General features: G+C 34.8%; 1 protein-coding gene across 12 annotated transcripts in view; it reads right to left on the bottom strand.

The window, feature by feature from the left end:
- Positions 1-1,318: 1,318 nt before the first annotated feature.
- spg (dedicator of cytokinesis spg) overlaps positions 1,319-20,009 on the bottom strand; it is a 64,127-nt gene continuing 45,436 nt past the window's right edge. For 7 of the 12 annotated variants that reach the window (XM_067091253.1, XM_067091263.1, XM_067091256.1 and 4 more), the window contains 2 exons: positions 18,452-18,537; positions 9,670-12,914 (listed from right to left, as the gene is read on the bottom strand). In XM_067091253.1, coding sequence (XP_066947354.1) covers positions 12,546-12,914; positions 18,452-18,537 — 455 coding nt within the window. In that variant the 3' untranslated portion in view covers positions 9,670-12,545. Of the gene's footprint in view, positions 2,932-9,669; positions 12,915-18,451; positions 18,538-20,009 lie in introns of those variants that run through there. The other 5 variants (XM_067091262.1, XM_067091258.1, XM_067091260.1 and 2 more) reach the window with 2 other exon arrangements.

The following is a 20,009-nucleotide window of genomic DNA, read 5'->3' as shown; positions in this document are numbered from 1 at the left end:
AGTCATCAGTTACCCCTGGGTCAGACAAGTTTGACCAATATGAAGATGATAGTAATATAGTACAAAAATTTATTCATTCTGGAGTGAAAAGCACCACAATCCAACAGCTGATATAATCTATTTCACAATGCCTGCCTTTCACTAAAGATGACGGGTTTTAGAGATACTGTACAGTAATAGCGTATCACTGACAGGACAAGGAATATTTCATCTAGTCATAGGCACAGCAGCTATGACAGCTTTAGCTGCATCCTCATTACTTTAATGCCAACACACAGAGGGACTAAAGATATTTCAACTTTTGTCTGGCATCATAATTTGTGGAATGAAAACTAGTGTAAATCTGCTGGAAACATAGACTTTCATGACAATTTTCAAAAGCTTCGAAAGAACTTTGAGTTGATGAAAGTGACAAATTTCTATGGTGGCATGCTTTGAATAATCTTAACTAATGATCACATCACAAGCAATTTTGCTATGAAAACTGATGCATTACTGGGTGACAAAAACCGACACATTCCACTGGACAATATTACAGCAAATTTTACACCAGATGAAGACTTGAATCCATTTGTATACACTGCAGAATGTGGACCTTTACATCTTAAATGTCTCACTGAATGTTGCTGGTAAGTGTGGACAAACAAGTATTTTGTGGTGGCAAAAATGGGAATACACTAGGCATGAACTAAATTCAAAGCAGTGTATAGCAAACAGTTATCCAGACATAAACTAATTTTATTTCCACTTGGTAACCAATTTGTGGTACTGCTTATTTCAAGGAGATACAGTAATGTGTCATTCAAAACACTTCCCTGAATGATATCATTTTCTAATTAGTGTTTGAATAAATGTTATCTATTAGCACCTGAAAAGTGTGTCCAGTTTGGGGCTTTTTAACGAACAGAGGTAGGTGGCCTTGGATAACATTGTTGTGCATTATAGCTTTTTGGAAGTCAAAAAAATACTGCAATTGTCATTTCTGTTCAAACTCTCTTTGAAGTACTCTTTCAAAGTGATGTATTGGGTCACATATAATTTTATTTTTGTGACCTGCATTGGGTAGGGGTATTTTCTTTCCAAGTTTTGATTAGATGCCATTTTGTATGGCGATTTTGTGAATGCCTGTCTAATTCTGCCATTCTGCTAGTAACTTAATTCACTGTCTGCACACTTGGGGTATTTTTGTCATCAAGCATTTTCTTACATCGGATGGGTTTTGGAAAATACGGTCAGAGTTTCTTCCTGTCCAAAAACAATTATTGTAATTTTTAATGGCATGTGTTTGATTTTTGCTATCTTTATTGACATTCCAAGATTTTTTTTTTTTTACTTTGGATGGTGTATACTTTTACTTGCATGTTATTGAAACTATTTATGGGAGTCAAGTACTACCACTTTACTGGTTGGTTCTTCATTTCCCTTTTCAGTAAAACTACTGCAAACTGGAATAGTTCATTGTGGCATGCTGTGTAAGACTGACATTTACATTATGGAGTATCCTAATCGACGAGTAGTCTCATGATTGCCAAATTTGGTTGCTTCCATTAACCACTCAATTTCAAATGTATGTCTGAAAGATATTTCTTTCCATACACATCTTGTTAATAAGAAATTTTCATGTTTAGTGATTTTACTCTTGTTTCTGTTTTGACAACTATGATCCTTACCAAGGCTGGGTCGAACACCTTATTTTTTTAACATTTTTATCTTCATAAGACTTAAGGGTCTTTTACTAGCCGAATTCTATGGCTGTAAACGGCTAACTAATTTTAATTATGGCTTATACTTAGGGGCTTGCTATGATGGCAAGGTGTTAAGAGTTGGGGGAGGACACCACAGTTAATAGGAAAGATAAAATGGACAAATGCATCAATACTCCCCCTCCATAAGCGTATTCAAAGGGGGAGAATTTGTGCCTTGTACAACAACAGACATAAATGGTGTATGTTACTGTATACGAAGTGGAGAGAAAGATAAATATGGCAGTCCAAATACATTACACAATCTGCTACAAACAGACCACTGAAAAATCTGATCTACACTCTCAGATCCCCACAGGTCAATGGTGTTTTACTTGTCTTTTAAAATAACCTTACAACAATGTGCTAAAATGACAAAATGTAACTTAAAAATCGTACAAAAGAACACACAAAAAATATAAAGTCAAATACAAAACATCTGTTTTCCGTCAATTGTAGAAATTTTGTCTCCTCTACGAAAAAAGCATGAGTAAATGCAAAATTATGGCTTATATAGCTAAGAGAAGAGCAACCAAAAGATACTATGGTTGGTAGATTGAATTACATGATTTCCAGCATCTTTCAACATCTTGTCACTAAATTATTCACCATGTAGTCAATATTACATGTCAAAATTTTTGTCAAGCTTGTGTGTGCGTATGTGACACCATCTTAACAAACATTTGGATGCTAAGAGATTCACAATTTCGTGAAAAACAATTTGTGTAATAAAAATCCACAATTTCTATAGTAAATAGATTACTATATAAAATAAACAAGGAGTTTCGAATACTTGAACGATGTTCCTCATCAGTGCTAACTTTAGCACTGATGAGGAACACTGTTCAAGTGTTTGAAAGTCTTTGTTTATTTTACATAGTAATTTATTTACTATATAATTGTGGATTTTTATTACACAAACATGTGGATATTCAGTTTGCTAACAACACAAAAAATACTGGTTACTTGGTGCAATATTTTTGGGCAAGATATTAAAAAAATTATGGTAAATGTGCTTTTGTGGTACTAATTTATCATAGCAAAATATATTTCTGGTGACAAAGCCTGGCTCAATATGTTAAGAATTTAATTACAATTACAACATCTCCCAGCTACATAGGTCATTACTACATGTAACCTCAACTTTTCCTACTTACAGTATGTTGCTATAAAGTGACTGAGTTCGTATCTGGAAAATAAAATGGCATAGTTTACAATTTGTTTCTGTGCTCTTGAAGATAGGGTCGATGTCTGACAATATTACCTGTCACATGACCTTATTTTCATAATGGACAACTAGTGTGCACTATATCATAAGCACAACAAGAGCCAACTGCTTTGTGCCGCACAACGAATCTTTACAAAACAATCTAAAACTTGTTCCTTTAACTTGCTTCGGAAAGTAAGCCAAATTCTCCATCTACAGCCACAGGGGAAAAAGCACTCTCACAATCAATCTCACTAGTGAACTATAAAATATCACTTACTCTTGCCAGATAGTATACCAGGTTGGATACGAGATTTAAGCTTTTCAAAAACAAGTGTAACAAATAAATGCAAGAAAAGATCAGGTAACCGCTCTGTAATATCAATCAGTTTATCCACATGTTAAAATATAATTGTAGCATTGGACATTTTACCTGCTTCACTAAGTCGGCATTCATGAAAAAATAAGATTTACATAACAAAAGCATGAAAAAAACTAGGACAAAAGACAAAACTACAGGAAACTATTACTGAACTTTCAATTTCATAGTGATCAGTACTTTTGTGAAAAAAAAAAAAACTCTGAGAATGCAAATCTACTTCTATGAGATAACACAAAAAAAAACAAAGAAGCAAGTTATATAAAAGTGGAATATTATATAAACTGTCTTTTGAGATGAGAAAGATTCAATAGATCCTCCAGTGTTTTATTGCTTTGATACACACAAGGCATCCCTGCACTTAAGATTCAAAATTCTAAGACATCTTTGGCACAGATGAAAGGAAAGCAAATGACAAAAGGCTTAGGCTGGTGATTGTTAATGTACGACAATGCTGTATTTGATCAAAGTGATGGAGACTTACCTAATTCTGAGGAAATGTCTGAAAATTAAGGATTAAAATGAGAAGAGTACAAAGTAAAGTTCCGGACTACAACTCCAGGAATTCCGAACAGACAATGTATATAACAATATAAATTTGATATCTAAATAAAAGATAGCATCTTACAAGTCATGTAGCCTAAATCTTAATGTAAACACTTTAATTTTCTTTCTGGAAAAATTGCTACAAACACATTGAAACCGAAAAATGTAAGAGCAAATACACAGAACAAAGCTTCCTTTCTTCTTGTAAAATGTAAAAGAAAAAAAATCATGAGACATAACTGTAAATGAGTCTACAGAATTACACAACAATATATATTAATCCTACGAAAGTTTGTTTAGCTAGCCTTCACTTATAAGTATAAAAAAGGTAATAAATAGCTATTTTGAAAAATCCGATCAGATTTCTATAACAAAAATATATTGCATAGTTTTCTATGGAAAAATTAATAAAAACAACTTATAAATACAGCATACAAGATAATAATACAGCAAAAGCTATGAGAAGCCTGTCTGGATGAGAAACTGAGAACTGCAACACTGTATTTGAGAGAGATGAAATACATCATCTTGCATGCACTTACAAAACAGTACGCTGTACTTAAAAATCTACAAATAAACTTTCTATGTACATTATGGGTACCTACCTATTTGAATGTAAAGCATAGCATTTCATGACAACATCACATATTAAGGAAATCCAGAAAAAAGTATGCAACTTGGGAAGAAGAACACATTATTGCATAAAATTAGTTTGACAGGGAAGACCAAAACCTTATACTTCAAAAAAAAAAAAAAGCAGGAGCGTTGCACATCAAGAACTCACGATAAAAGTTCTAAGGACTGCACATATGAGTGGAAAACTTATCTAATACCATTACAAAGAAAAAGAGAGAGTAAAAGACATTTATAAATCAATCTTAATATTAAATGTCAAACATTACCTTCCTTTACATGTACTCTAGTGATTATTTATAAGCAGTATCATAAGAAGTGTATACTTGCTGCACAGAAATAGAATTAACATATATTATGAGCTTGCCCTCACATTAACTTACTTGAAAAATTTGATTCTATAATTCACTAGCTGTGAACAATGGCTCTCAGACTACAACAGAGAGAAGTGGTTGGATAAATAAGGCATAGCAGCCTATACTAATGTATTTTTCAAAGCCTGGCCTTTACAACAAGAATAAGGCATACTGCTATAAAACCACTTAAATGGCTCTCTACACTCAAGAGGTCAACCCATCTGGGGAAGTTTTACAAGTGTATGAACTTTACATACAGCAAAAAAAAAAGAAACATACCAAAGAGAACTATTATAGTAACCTTACCAAGCTCTCAGTCAGCTATTTCATGGAGCTTACCTAAATTATAAGATAATATCTAATCTGTCTTTAAAGAATATTACAGATATGAATATAAAAAATACAAAAATAGTATTCTTACAAAACTGAAACAAATCATTTTCTCTTCATAAAAAATCATCACTGATTTTGGTTTAGGCATTACATTTCAAACAATTTCCAACTTCAAAATGAGGATGAAACAAAGACTATGGGAATTTTAAAAACGATCCTACTTATATATAAAAAAAAAAACTTATTAAAGAAAACTACTGGGTTTTCTATCATCACTAACACACAAAATGCTTTACGCTATTTCTAAAGATAAATATTAAACAAATAAAATATTAATTACTCACAATGTTGCTATAACAAATGTTCACATATATGTAGAAGGAATGAGAAATTAAATTACCACAAGGGAAACAAAAAAAGATTGAAGAAGCTGAAAATGAACTCCAAAACAATGGTAAAGGGTATATGGAGGAGAAAATGCCTTGCTTTGAAAAGAATTTTAGAAGTTCAGGAAGAAATATGAATTCAAAACAAAAGCAAAGAGCTGGTAATACATACATCAAGAGACCAGTATTTCACATAAAGGAATAAGTTATGCATTGAAGGACAATGGGTTGATTACTGCCATTTAAAAGTTCATGACAAATTTGAGATTAAAAATTATTTCAAAATTAAGAGCACACATCCCTACTCGAGGAAGTGGTAGGAAAAACAGGAATCAGAATAAGGTCACACGTAAATACTATAGGGTCTACAGAAATCTTTGAAAGTTGTGAAAAGCTAAAAAAAATATTGCTCAGAGCTAGAGTGAATCAAGGTAATCCTTGTCGTTTATGAAAATGCGCCTGGGTAAAACTTGTTTTCTAATAACTGACACTCATGAGAGAATAATGTCACAATGTTTCTTCCTGAATATGTATATATATCCCTTTACATACACACTTACTTACATACATACAGGCTGTATTCCTAAACAAATATAAGCATAACTGCAGGTATATCAGAAAAGAATTACACCTCTGTAACACAGGTTTTGTGCTGCTTTTTAAACTGAAATTTTACACTTTTGATTACTTTTTTCACATATGTCACCGATTACTTTCCCTAACTCTTACATCCCCTTCACACTTTCTATTCCCTTTCTGATCAACAACAGATTCCATAAGGTCCTATTCATAAGAAGTGTATACAATCTTACCGTGGCCTTTTTATTTTTGGAAAGCAAGGAAATCATATAAAGTTGCTCTGCATGCTTACAAGTTACATGTCAGCAAATACTGGACGTTTTTTTCTATTTGCTACTTGATAGTAATGTAATCTCAAGTCTGCCCACTGCTATGCAGTAAAGTATTCCTTCAAATTAAACGGGTCTTAAGGAGTTCACAACAACCCTTCCCACCTGCTTCGGCATCTATCATGCTGTATTTTGTACATCAGTATCTGTCCTGAACAATAGGTACATAGGCTTAATAGATCTGGATATAAATATTTAACCACTGTAACTCACCAAAATCATTTCCCTTTTGTTCAATTCAATCTACCTATGATCTGTGTCTTACCTCAAGTCTACTTGGTAATACTCAGAGTAACAAGAGAAGGTCGGAAAGTCACTGCCCTTCATATATCCACGACTTTAGTCTCAAAACAGTATTCGGTTAGTCGCATTATCTACCTATAGCTTCACTCTCTTGCTATTAAGCTGGTTTTCACAGTGGTTTCTCACCTGGTAATACTTCTCCAGTGTAGTTGGAGGTGCTATATCTCCTATATTTGGGAGTATTCAACATGAAATTCACTTTCCAAAGCCACAGGTATTTGTAAAAAGAAGATGCTACAGTTTATACTATCAGATGCATAGCTGTAATGCATTATGGCAGTGTTAAATTAATTGCTGACTACTTTGACATGTCTACAGGCAGAGACTGGTTGATATATACTGTTCATTTTGATACAGTTTCTATGCCAAGCATAATAATCCACTACAGTATATCTGTTCTTTCAATAAAGATTGCCATCTAACAAAAGATGTGTTGGTAAAACTTTCAAGCAGGATTCATAATAATTAAGGTAGTGAGTTATAAAAGAATTCCTAGTACAGCTAATGCCAAAGTTTCCATCATAACTGTTATAATCAGCATCACTACAACCATTTTGTTACAGTTCAGAAGACTACATGCAAAACAAATCTGAACTATATAACTGAGGAAGCTTCTGTAACCTCAAAAATAACTTATATCCAAGAATAACATACCACCAATCACTCCAGTTCATCTCAGTAATATTTATGACCAATTCTCTCAATTATTTTCTGACAATTTTACTCCGCTTTCTTAACAATCTCTACCTTGTCTTCTAATGTGACTGATCCACAAACCTGTCATGAATGATATACCAACTGCTACTTTCTTATCTTGTATTCCAAATCCTGTCCAAAATAATTTCACTTCCTAGTGCTGATTGCAAACGATAACTCGTGAAACCAGCTTTCTGCTTATTAAAAAACCACTACAATTTTATACCTCTCCACTCTTCATATTGTTTCTCACAATCCAACTGCAAGTACATTTTAAATGAGCAGATGTTTTAAGATAAATAAACTTAATAAATATAGAAAAATTACTATTATCATTATAATAAAATTTACTGAGAACACTCAACCATACTATCATCATAGGACCCCAGAAGGATTTGTTCTTAAATGTGATTGGAAAAGAGAAAGTCAGGTTAAAGATCTTAAATAGCTAATTAAGAACAGGCTACAAGGATTGGATAAAATTACTAGGCTGTAGCCTAGGTACTCCATGAACTTACTATTCTCAGGGTAGATTGCAGGTCAGTGGACCAAGGCTATACCTGGCGAAACACTAATGATCACGTACAGCAAGAGCTGTTTTGTGTGCTACATGTGAAAATGATCTAGCTATTCAGTCAACTGCATGTGGGAGATTCAACAAATTTACCATCTTCAGACATTCAGCCAAGTTCCCTATGACACAAACATGAGTTACGGATTACTCAGTCTCATAGTCCTTCCAATTCCAGCCTAGTGGTTTGTCAAACTACTGGAGTGTGATTTGAACACTTGTTTTCAAACAAACCAATCGCATGCATTGGTCAACCAGGGTAATACTCTAAGTTTTTTTTATGTAATAGGAATGACTTTTTGGTCATCCATATTTACTGTGAGCCCACAATTGGCAATTTTTATTTAAACCATAAAAACAGACGGAAGGTTTGAAGAAATTGTTGCGATGTGATATCACTGTATATCTTATGAGGAACTCAATGTCTAAAAAATTTCTTTGCCAAGGCAACAGTTTTTAAAAAAGCAACAATTTTCAACAAAGTGTGAGAAAGAATTTAGCCTTGTTTATCTAGCCCCTCAGTGTCCCCCCCAAAAGAAAAAAAAAAAAAAGCAGCTGCTTATAGACTGCAGATAGTGCTATACTGCCATCAGGATGCAAGTAAACTAAAAAAAAAATTGACATCAATGATTTCAAATAAGGGGAAAAATACTGATTTAATGCTTTACTAAGGGGAGTTTCAGGCCATACCCCGCAGGTGGGTAAGCAAGCTAGTATGGTAGCGTTAGGGCAGGATGTGTGGTCAGGACAGTTTTCAAAGCCCCAACTAGGTATGCATATTAGTATGGTTAGGTTATGAAAGTGTGGTTGAAATGGTTTTCTGACTGGGATGGAAGACTAGGCCAATGCAAGTGCTTTAACAGTCATGGGTAAGTTTGCAATATGACTGGTCAGTGTGTCTTCTAGATTACAGAAGAAATGAAACAAAATTTACTTATTGTTAGTTCATAACTTTCAGGCCAATTTAGAATGACGGCATTTTTCAAAGTATCCCCTGTCAAGGAATGAAGGACCTGGTGTCAACCTGTGGAAAATGGCACTTTCTGCTATAATGCTACTTCTGAATTAATGACAACATAAGCCTGAGATAAGTCATTTTCATTGCATTTCTTCTCAGAAAGACATTTGACTTGTCAGTACAAAAATACCATAATTTTTGTTATCTCCCATAATAGTTATTAATGATGATAAATGGATATAGGATAATGAGAGAGAGGAATAGAGGGTTTTTCATTCCCCTAATACAGAAATTTTAGCTGAAAATACAGTACCAAATTGTTTGCTAAGTCAGTTGATATATTAGTTTTCATTTTAATCTCTTTTCTTGTAATTACCTTTGATTTCTAAATATAAAAAAATAAGAGATGATTTTAGATCCATTTTCCTTTCACTTCAACCATATTTCTGAGATGAACATTTCCTAAATACTTATTACTTCAGTCCTGTTGCTAATATAAAACAAAAACACACACACACACACACACACACATACAGATGCTTGAATTTTTACTTTACATGACCAGGGGTGGGATGTATTGTGTAATTACCAGATAATTGCCCTTTTAATTAACAGATTGATTCCCATTAGCATTACAATCACATTTCCGTCTTTATTTTTGTACCGTATAAGGTGAAACTCTTGTTCACAACAATATAGCCGTTTGTTAAAATCTTGGAAAGTTAAAATAGTTAAAATTGCTGGTTGAGACTGCCACTAAATAGTTATTAGTTATGTGCTCTACTGCTCTGTGCGTATAGACTTCAATCAATAGAAATATTTAGGATAAACCCCTCAATAGGTTACAGCATATGCCTGATACATTGCCACTGTATTATACTGCACTTTGTTATCAATGATCAGTGAACCCTATACAACACTAATCAGCCGGCTGTGTCACTCTCAACTTCCTTTCTTATCATCAGATTTGTATTTGTACCCTTTCATCTTCACCTTCAGTATCACAACACTAAAAAAATAAGTCAATAAACAACTAAAAATAAAAAACACTTCCACGGCATTAACCACCTGGGAATTCTGAGACAACATTATGCAAAGTTTTGACAGTAAAAATTTTACTTTTTGCACAGCTATGGTAAACAGGAGTCCTAACTGTAATGTCACTTTATAGGCCTTACTGGGCAAGGACCTACATAAATTCTAAGAATCCACAATGACTGCTTGACTAACTGAATGACAGAATAGATTTCTAGCTCTTGAACTTAGCAGCTCTGGAATCTTTTAGCTACAACATTGATTAATTTAAAAACATATTAAACGCCTGAAATAATGAAATACCCAAAAATAGTTTTATTAACACCTATTCTTCACCCCAAACTGAATTTTATACTTACTTCCTTTATACCAAAACAGACATAAGTAAAAAATTGCTATACATACTCTATTGATTAATAAAATGTTTTCTTCATTCAGCGTATGTCCTCCCACTGAAAGTAAAACTGCAAGTACCATCCACTAGTCTTCTGAACATCATTTAAAACTTGCCAAATCGATACGCTGGAACTTACATCATCGCTACTTACTCTCAGGAGTAAATATCACATCAGGTTTCAAGTTATTCGTTCATATTAGTACAGAAAAATAATGTAACCTCAAAATAACAAGAAATTAAAAGGGTCTTTGACTGACATTTCCTCTACATACAGTCTATCTACAGAACTGTCATGGTACCTAATACAGATTTTATATATGAAGAGATCTATCAACCCTATTATTTCTACTAACTGAAGAAAATATTAAAAACGACACAAAATGGAGCACTCAAAAGTAATAGTACACCAACCTAAAAGACTCTGAGTATGAAATATTTTTCTTAATTTCCAAGAAGCATTGCAAGCTGAAGGAAAAATGCTTTCTGATTCTAATGTGTCCAGAAATAAGAAAAACTTCTGCACCTCTGATTCATTAAACAATTCTCAGTCTTGTTTCTTGCCTAAGAACAGAGCCTGACACCACATCTAAAAGCTTTGCAAAAGACTTCGCCCTAAAATTGTACCAAATAAACTAGAGCGCACAGGTACCGGAGACTAAAAAATAACCTACTTTCCTAGAACTTCATGTAAAAATAACAAAAATCTTCTCTCAACTACTTTCTATAAGCCTTTTGCTGCCCGCTGTGACAAAGCATTGTCATATTTCAAAGGTGAAGTGGCAATATTTCATTACGATTTCCATAACAGGCATAGAATAAGCAAATCTAGTCTTCATTTGTGCACATAAAATTTTGACTATATCGTGGAAAGGGATATGCTATTTCAAGAGTAGCTTTCAAAGAATGATTCACAGTATATTCTTTGCCCTTAGATACAAGGTCTTGTTTTGAGTCACTACCAACCGAATAAGTAAAGGATATAATGTACGATAATAGATCTAAAATGACTTCCTTGGATTTGATTTCAAATTAAGATCTGCAATGCTGCAACAGAAAAAACATAATTCTTTAATACCTAAACTACATTCTAATTCTATGTAATCATCCTGATTTGATATTTGCATTTAATAGTCTGCAATTTTTGTAAAACTTTCATCAGTAATGTGTAATCTCATATTCACTCTACAAGGAATATGATTACAATTTATCACCCTCACATTCTACTATTTTGTAATATGCTGTTGTAATATGCTGAAGTCATGAACAGCAAAAAACTATAAATATAAAAACTAAACAAAAATTTGTTAAGATTTGACTGGACAAACAAGTTTTAAATTCCCACTACATGTAATCAGTATATGCAAATAAAGTTACAACTGGTGAGGGTTATACGTCAAAGAAGAAACAATATTAATTATTGGAACTATTCAATAAATTACCAATTCCATTTTTCATTAAATAACTCCAATATTCAACAAGAACACAGCATACCAAATACTGTATAATGGAGGATCTAAATCAACACTTACCACTGAGTAAAACAGGAATAAAAATCAAAACAAAAAGCTCTTCAGCTTGAAAGTATTTACAAAATAAAATCTGAACATTTGGGTGTTCAATTGCTGTCTCATAAGAAAGTCTTAGTATTGTCTGCTAGACTAATACCTTAGCGAAGAAAAACTTAAAAAAAAACAAATATATAATTTATATTAGTCTCTGCATTGCTATACTTACAAAAGTAAAACTGACATAAGATTCAGATAGAGTAAGTGAAAGAAAATGAGTGAGTTAAGAATGAACAACAAAAATAAAAGCAATTATAGCCAGTGCAAACAGCATGACAGTAACAAGTGGTGGCACATTGGTAATATACAGCAATGGTTAGTAATGGAGAACGAAGGTAAGAAATTAGTAAAATATTTCAAAGCAAGAAACAAACTATATATATATATATTATGTATATATATTTACATACACACTACTGTACAGGTAACACAAAAAGGGTACAGTAGATTTAAAAACATAAACAATGAAACACACACACAACGCAAGTGAAAAGAACCAATAACAAAGAGAAAAAAAAAAAAAAAAAGGTTTATTGAGAGGGAGGGGGAAGTTGTGGCTGGAGTCTGGTTGGCACGGAATAGTTCTCGTGAAGGCTGTTATGTGACCCATCCAGATGCTGATCTACTATGACATTAGTTGGTGTGGTTGGTGTCAGGTCATCGCCAGAGGTGTTGAGGGTGAAGCTGGTAGGTGGAGAGAGCGGTGTGATCGGGGTGGAAGTTGTCTTTGGAGGTATGGGTGGAGGTGGGGGAGTGCGATGGTTACGTGGGGAGAGTAACGGTGGGGTAGTCGGTGTGGATGCAGGTAAGCCGTTGCTAAGGCCATCACCACTACTACTGCACCCATCCACATCATCACCCAAAAACTGATCAGATCCATACATGGCAGGAGATGGACACTGTGTGTAAAATTACTTATGAAAAGACCCATAGTCATTGCATATAGTCGCTGTAAGCAACAGAGGGAGAAATTTCTTCTTTATATACAATTCATCATTTGTGCTATGGATGAATTCTAGTAGCCCCTCAGTGAGACAAATGTTTTAAGACTTACAAGGCCATGACCAGAAAAAGAATGACTAAAAATGAATTCTTTCATATTTACAAGTGTAGAGAGAGAGAGAGAGAGAGAGAGAGAGAGAGAGAGAGAGAGAGAGAGAGAGAGAGAGAGAGAGAGAGAGAGAGAGAGAGAGAGAGAGAGAGAGACTTACAGTGTATCAAGAGTGCTAATGTGAAAATCATGTTAAGCAATTAAAACCACAAGAATACAAGGAAAGAACATGATTAACAATTTCTTTACAGCCAGCTTCCCATTCCACAGAGTCTAAGAACACAAAAACAATACAAACAGCTCAAAAAACCAAGGACCAATGTAAAAAATTTTAAAAAGAAAGTCTGCACAGTAGATTTTGAAGAAATAACCAATGTTCAAAGCATAAACAAGATCACCAAACAAAACTAAAGAAGAAGAATAATGCACGCAAGACAAAGAAAGATCTTTGTATATTCATGAGGTTTCAAATTAGCTATATAAATATGCACAGACAAAAATGCACTCAGGATATATATAAATTACTTTTTTAGTTACAAAATCATTAAACAGGTTTTTCTTTATTCTGCTGTGACTGCAAAGTTAACAAATTTCTCAAGGGAAATCTGCATTTATGTTCTTTGATAATAAAATCACCTTTTTTATTCTATAAAAAAATTTTTCATACAAAAATTTTCTAGGCAAACCCATTACTTTTACTTAGCCTATCTGTTCATGTGTGTGAATCTCCACACACAATCTACACAGAAAAGAAATAGCAGTAGTTCTCTGCATTCATGGTAGGGTAGTTTACTGCATTGACAGCTGGTTTCCTTGGTCACTTTTAGTAATCTCACATCATGTACTGTCTGGAAAGTTACAATAGAGGTGGGCTCTTATGAGGAAAAGTTTTTGTATATAGAGAACAAATTAAGCTTAATAAAATATTCTGTACATTTATTTCATAAAAACTCATCACTTCAGTGGGAGAGGATAAGCTGCTGGAACCCTGGAATAAAAGAAAGTGACTCAAGAGGAAAACTGTTTGGAATCCACTGACCAGAGTCTAACAGAGGTTCAAAGACTGGACTGGGATCCCTTTAAAAAAGCTGTGATTTGAAATGTTTGTCTGATTTCGGGTGAAGTTGGGGATAATTTTCCTAATCCAGATCCCCTAAGGAAGGGAGAGGCTAACTTGCCACAACATCCAGAACTAGAGAGATAGATTCCACAAAATTGTACAATCTTTTAGTAATCATAACAAAATTTGCAAAAGTTGTCTGGAGGTAGAATTGAACCGAGACCCAAATTTCTTTTAAAAAGTAATGAAGTCACCAAAGCCCTGGCTTCATCTGCTCAAACTTTGACATTAGCAGCAGCAGCAGCTTCTGAGACGGCCTCTTACAGTGCTGCGACAACTTGTCTGGCCAAGGAGATGATGTTCTTAGTGACCTGCGCCTTAATCAGATAAATGGATAAAAATATAATTTAATTATCCTTCCTCATGGCTTTGTCCTACTGGCAAGTGTAGAACATCATCCCTGCTTAGAAGAGAGAATAAAGAACTTAAAAACATGACATGGGGTGATTTCAATAACCCGACTTGTTTTTGCCTAAAAGTCTGGAATGAAGGGGAATTTGAGTTCTAGTCCTACATCTCTGCAACTGCTGGATGGGGCATGAAGTTCACTAGCCCTATGAGTAGAGACCAAGCTAAAAGAAGGCTAGGGTAAGGTTCACCAAGGAAGCCTAATTCAGAGGTTCATAAGGAGGGCATCTGAAACTTCTCAAGACTAAGGGAGGGATCCCATTTGGTCATCTTTATTGATCTTGGAGGTACTACTCTTGCAAAGTTCTGCTAGAACTTCTGAATATGTGATGTCTCAACCTTGGTGTAATCCCTGATGGTGAAAAGTGACATTTTCTGTCACATACAAAAAAGTAGAATCCTCCACTTGGATTGTTGGAGATTGACTGCAGATACTCACGAGGTCCTGCACTGGCCTTGGTGGCCTCTCCAAAAAGATCATTTCTCAACAAGGCTTCACTGGATAACAGCCCAGCATGGAGGGCTGAGCATATCTAGGTTTCAGGGAAACCTAAGATGTGTGACTGCACAAAATGGTTTTTCCCATTTGGATAGCTGTTGCTCTGTTAACAGGCAAAGGAAATGACACATATTACAACTGTGGACCTGAGAAGCAAGATGCACAAGCACTAACTTACCAAGACTACATGGGACTACTGCTTATTCTTTTCTAATATGACCGGAGTGCCTGGGGATTTTCACAGATGCACAGATAGGCTAAGTAAAAGTAACGGGTTTCTTTTGAAACAATTACTGCATACTGTCTTTCATTTGCCAAGCTCAAAGAGTACACCATTCCCGGTCCCAGTCCCAGTACCAGTACCCACTAGTGTAGCTTTATGGACAGGACAGCCTTTGAGGCGAGGATTTCCTTGCCAACCTTGCCTATAAGTTTTTGTAAATGCAGCTGTGAAGGTCAAATGGAGAGCTGAGAATAAAAATCTTTTTAAAACAATGTTGTGTATAAGAAATCAAAAACTTTACAATTGCTCATGTTCATATGAAAGTACTGTGCATCTCTTGCTTTTAGAAATCTCAAATCACTAATAAGGCCAAAAGCAATTGCAGCCTACTTAGCTTTGGCAAATTCGTATTCATCTGCTATAGTCACATCAAATCTGCATTAACATTTAAATTTTAACAAACTAGAGGCAACTTACTTTTCATAATGAGAGGCCTCACTCTATTTACTATAGCCCAAAATATGCCTGAGACAAGGTCTGGCCTTATGAAATAGCAAAGAAAGCATATAGGGAATTAAAAGCAGTACCAATGAACTGAGATGACAAAACTGATAATGCACACTTTGACAGACAATACAACAGTATGGGTAAAAAGATCTACTGAGGTTTCAAGAATACGTGAGTGAAATCCTCAAAGTAGTTGCAGGTGATGGACTCCTTCAAAATCCAGTTTTGTAAACTTGATCAATAATATTATGATTAACTTGCTAAAGTTCTAAATTTCTTAAGTAGTTGCCTAAGTCAGCAAAAGATTGATCTTATTCATGCACAGATTTAGTAGTGTATAAACCCACAACTTTGAGAATTGGCTTTCTTTTTCTTGAATGCCATACATCCAACATTAGCAATGACAGTAATTCTAGCAATCTGACTATTACAAGGTGGTACTGGCCTACCAGCCATGATTAACTAACAAAACGAAAAGCATTGAAGGAATGGTTTGCACCTTCACATGAACATGTTTTCCACAAATGACAAGCAAGGTTCACATTAACTTCTTGTTTAAAGGACACACTACCACTTAAAAAATAAAATGCATCTACTGGAGGCATACCCTCTACCATTTGCCACAATTTTACTGCACATAAAATCCCAAAGAACAAAACTGGGAATATTGCATGAAAGATATTGTTCAATTATGTTTTGTCTACTTCACAATCAGAACCTTTCCTTGAAGCAATGGAATAAAAAAAAAAAAACAAATACCAGGATATCCATGATAAAAGGATAATACTGAAAACTAGATGCTAATAACTTGCAAGTTTGTACAGACACCAAAGTCATTATCAACTGACAGCTAATTTCCATTAATATTCTTAAGAAAGTTTCTTCAAAATCAGTTTGCTATCAGCAACATTCACTCACAGAGGAGCAAACTGTAGCAAATATCTACTTATCTACCAGTAACCACATGAAAATGTGCCACAACATGAGTGGAGAGATATCTTTGGTGCAGGGATTTCAATAAAAAAAAATTCCTAGCAAAGCTGTAATTGTAAAATTTTTTCATTAGCAAGTCACAACTGGAGAGTCCTATTTTATGCAGAACACTATACCAAAAAGAATAACACACAACCATTCTAAATATAAAGTGTGCTAAGTTCTAAAATAGAAAAATGTTAAGGGTCTACAGCTAATCTAACACAGAAAAAACACAGCAGTATTTCAAAATCTACAAAATCACACTTAAAACCAATGAAGAAAAACTTTTAAAAACATTTAAAGCAACATCACAACATACATACACATCCAACACACAGATGACAGAAATAAGTTGAGAACTTTAAAAATGTATTGTAAATTGTACCGCCTAAGTGCTAACATCACCAGAGATAAAAACAGTAACAAACCATGTGTATTTTTTTAAAAATCCTATCTACAACTGGCAGAGGGCAGCCTTTTAAAAACTAAGAAGCAGTAGAACTACAACACTGCAAGCTAATATTTTTTGAGGAAAATGCATCTTGCAAATTCATCTGCAGATCAGCAAAAAATAAAAAAAAAATCCTGTTGGTTTTGATTAAAGTACCATCCAAGTATATAATTCTTTCTGTTTGGAAAACCAAAAAAATTATCTATATCCTGAGAACATCCTTGTTTTTAAAGGACAAAGGTGAACATACAAAAGGCAATTATACTCTTTTCAATTTCATTGTCTCCATTAAATGTTTATAAAACAAAATGACTTGTGCTACCATTCAGTATCTCTTGAGATGACATAGCACCAGTCTAGCACACCACACCATAAATGACTCAAAAATCAACATCTGTCAAATGCAAAGAAAACCTTCCATGATATTACCTCAAACTGTGATACTACTGTATTACTATACCTTAACAACTAAAAAAGCAGTACTCCAAAGTTACCAACAAGCAAAATGAGCTTGCTAGCAGTATGATTTCTACAAAACAACCCTTAAGAATAAACATGCCGCAAAGTACAGCTAATACAAACATCACCTTGACATGTTCCAACTCCTCTCTACGAGGATTAAAAATCCAATGGAAGATAGAATTTTGATCAATATTCGTAACAACACAAAACATCCACACTAAAATAAACTGCCAGTTCCAAAGTCACCCTAGAGGACCTTCGTCCTACTGGCATTTAGAAATAAACAGGAACTTCAACTTTCCTTCAAAAAGAAACTGACACATAGCAATAAACAGGAACTTTGACTTTCCTTCAAAAAGAAAAAGAAACGAACAAGACAAAATACTCATACAACAAGAGGAAACAAAACCTTCACTCAAAAACAAAGTATAAGTACATGACTTTTGAGGAAAATATATTCTATGACAAACTGTCCTAGTTCTTTCCCGACATGACCTGGTAATTCTGAATAAGGATAAACCATCAAATCAGCTCATTCCACATAGCACTCATGATTTTTACTTGTTACAGGATTAATTGAAGTGATAACTGCAAACCATTAAGCCCTATAAATACAAGAAAATGTACTATATGCTTCCTTCCCAACACATACATAATATATGAAAATATATCTTCCATTTTATACAATAAAAAAATCACGAATCTTTTCTGTCTCCTACGGTGAAACTAGATGCACGTACCTTTTTGCCCATCCTTTTTGGCAGTACTGGAGGAGGTACATCTTCCTCTCCTCCAAGACTTACAGACCTAATTTGCTTCTCACTGCCTGAAATAGATAGGGGAAAACATTGAAAAAGTCACATACTATTTTAGGAAAAGTTTTCCATAGAAGGGGTAAGGGATGAAAATTTATAAAGACCCTACCATAAGTGAGGCCAATTAAGACCATCAGAAATAAAACTTGCAACTGATCCAAGTACTCAAGTACTATAATATGAAGCTTTTGACTAATGAAAAATCTGGGGTAGAAGCCTGACTTCACTAAAGATCAAAGCACAAGTATCCATCGTTAAAATGTTTACCTGTTTTCTGGTATCTCTAAACCATGTACAGTAGTAACCGACTTCACATTTGCTGGCAAACGATATTTATCACAACTCTATTATTCACATAAGCATATTAGAGGTGTTATAATATCCTCAGACGCTTCACTCTTTTCTTTAGCTGACCGAAGACGATCAGTAGTAGCACAATGTCCACACCACCTAGAGCCTCAGATACCCATCAATCACCTGTCTCGCTTTCAGTGCATTGACAGTGGTGTTAACAGCTGAGCAGACCCATCTCCAGGACCTTGATGACCTTGATCGCTCCACTTGGGCTGCATGACCACAGATGATTTTTGCAGAATTCACCTCCGCAGACAATCCAGCAAAGTGTCAGAGGTAAAAGACTTTCATCAGGTGCAGTTGAGGCCATCACTAGACCTTGCAGAGCTCCAACCACTAACCTATACCAAGCCAAATCTAATTCCGTCATTAGTGCAGTGAAATGGGCATCAATCAAGTTGGCTCCATTAGTTCTTTAATTATATATTTGGTTTTTTTTCCATCAGATTTAAAAAGTAGTGAATCTTAGCCAAAGAGTGTCATGGGGATTTCCTCCTAAACCTTTGAGCTTCACAGACAATGTGCAAATTCTTCAATGGAACTGAAATAGCTTATTCATCCCTTTGAGAAGGTTCCTTAAGCATCAGAATAGTAGAATACAGAATTTAGGTCAAAGGCCAAGCTCTGGGACCTATGAGGTCATTCAGTGCTGACAGGAAAATTGACAGTAAGGTTTGAAAGGTGTAGCAGGAGGAAAACCTTGCAGTTGCACTGTGAAACAACTGTTACAGAGGGTGGAATGTTTGATGGAAGAAAGAGAATACGAACAGAGGTACAGTAAAAGGAATGAAAGAGGTTACAGCTAGGGGCTGAAGGGACGCTGCAAAGACAATAAGTAATGCCTACAGTGCACCATGTCAGGTGTACTGACAGCATTACCCCCCTATGGTGCTTAAGCATTAGAGCCTTTGGCATCCCTCCCCTGGCATCCATCATCTAGTTACAGAAAACCTTCATTGGCTCAGTGAGGACAAAACATCTATACCCAAGGAGAACCTGATTCCAAAAGCTGCAACTCCACATTGTTGCTTTTTACAGGTCAATCCAACATGCATGTTTTGAAGATCATGGTCTCCTACTGGCTCAGGTAAGTCATCCACAGGGTTTCCAATGTATCAAACAGCAAAGA

The sequence above is a fragment of the Macrobrachium rosenbergii genome, chromosome 48, assembly GCF_040412425.1.
Source record: "Macrobrachium rosenbergii isolate ZJJX-2024 chromosome 48, ASM4041242v1, whole genome shotgun sequence".
Taxonomy (NCBI): Eukaryota; Metazoa; Arthropoda; class Malacostraca; order Decapoda; family Palaemonidae; genus Macrobrachium; species Macrobrachium rosenbergii.
Note: the sequence above shows the minus strand (reverse complement) of the source record. Positions and strands in the feature narration are given on the sequence as shown.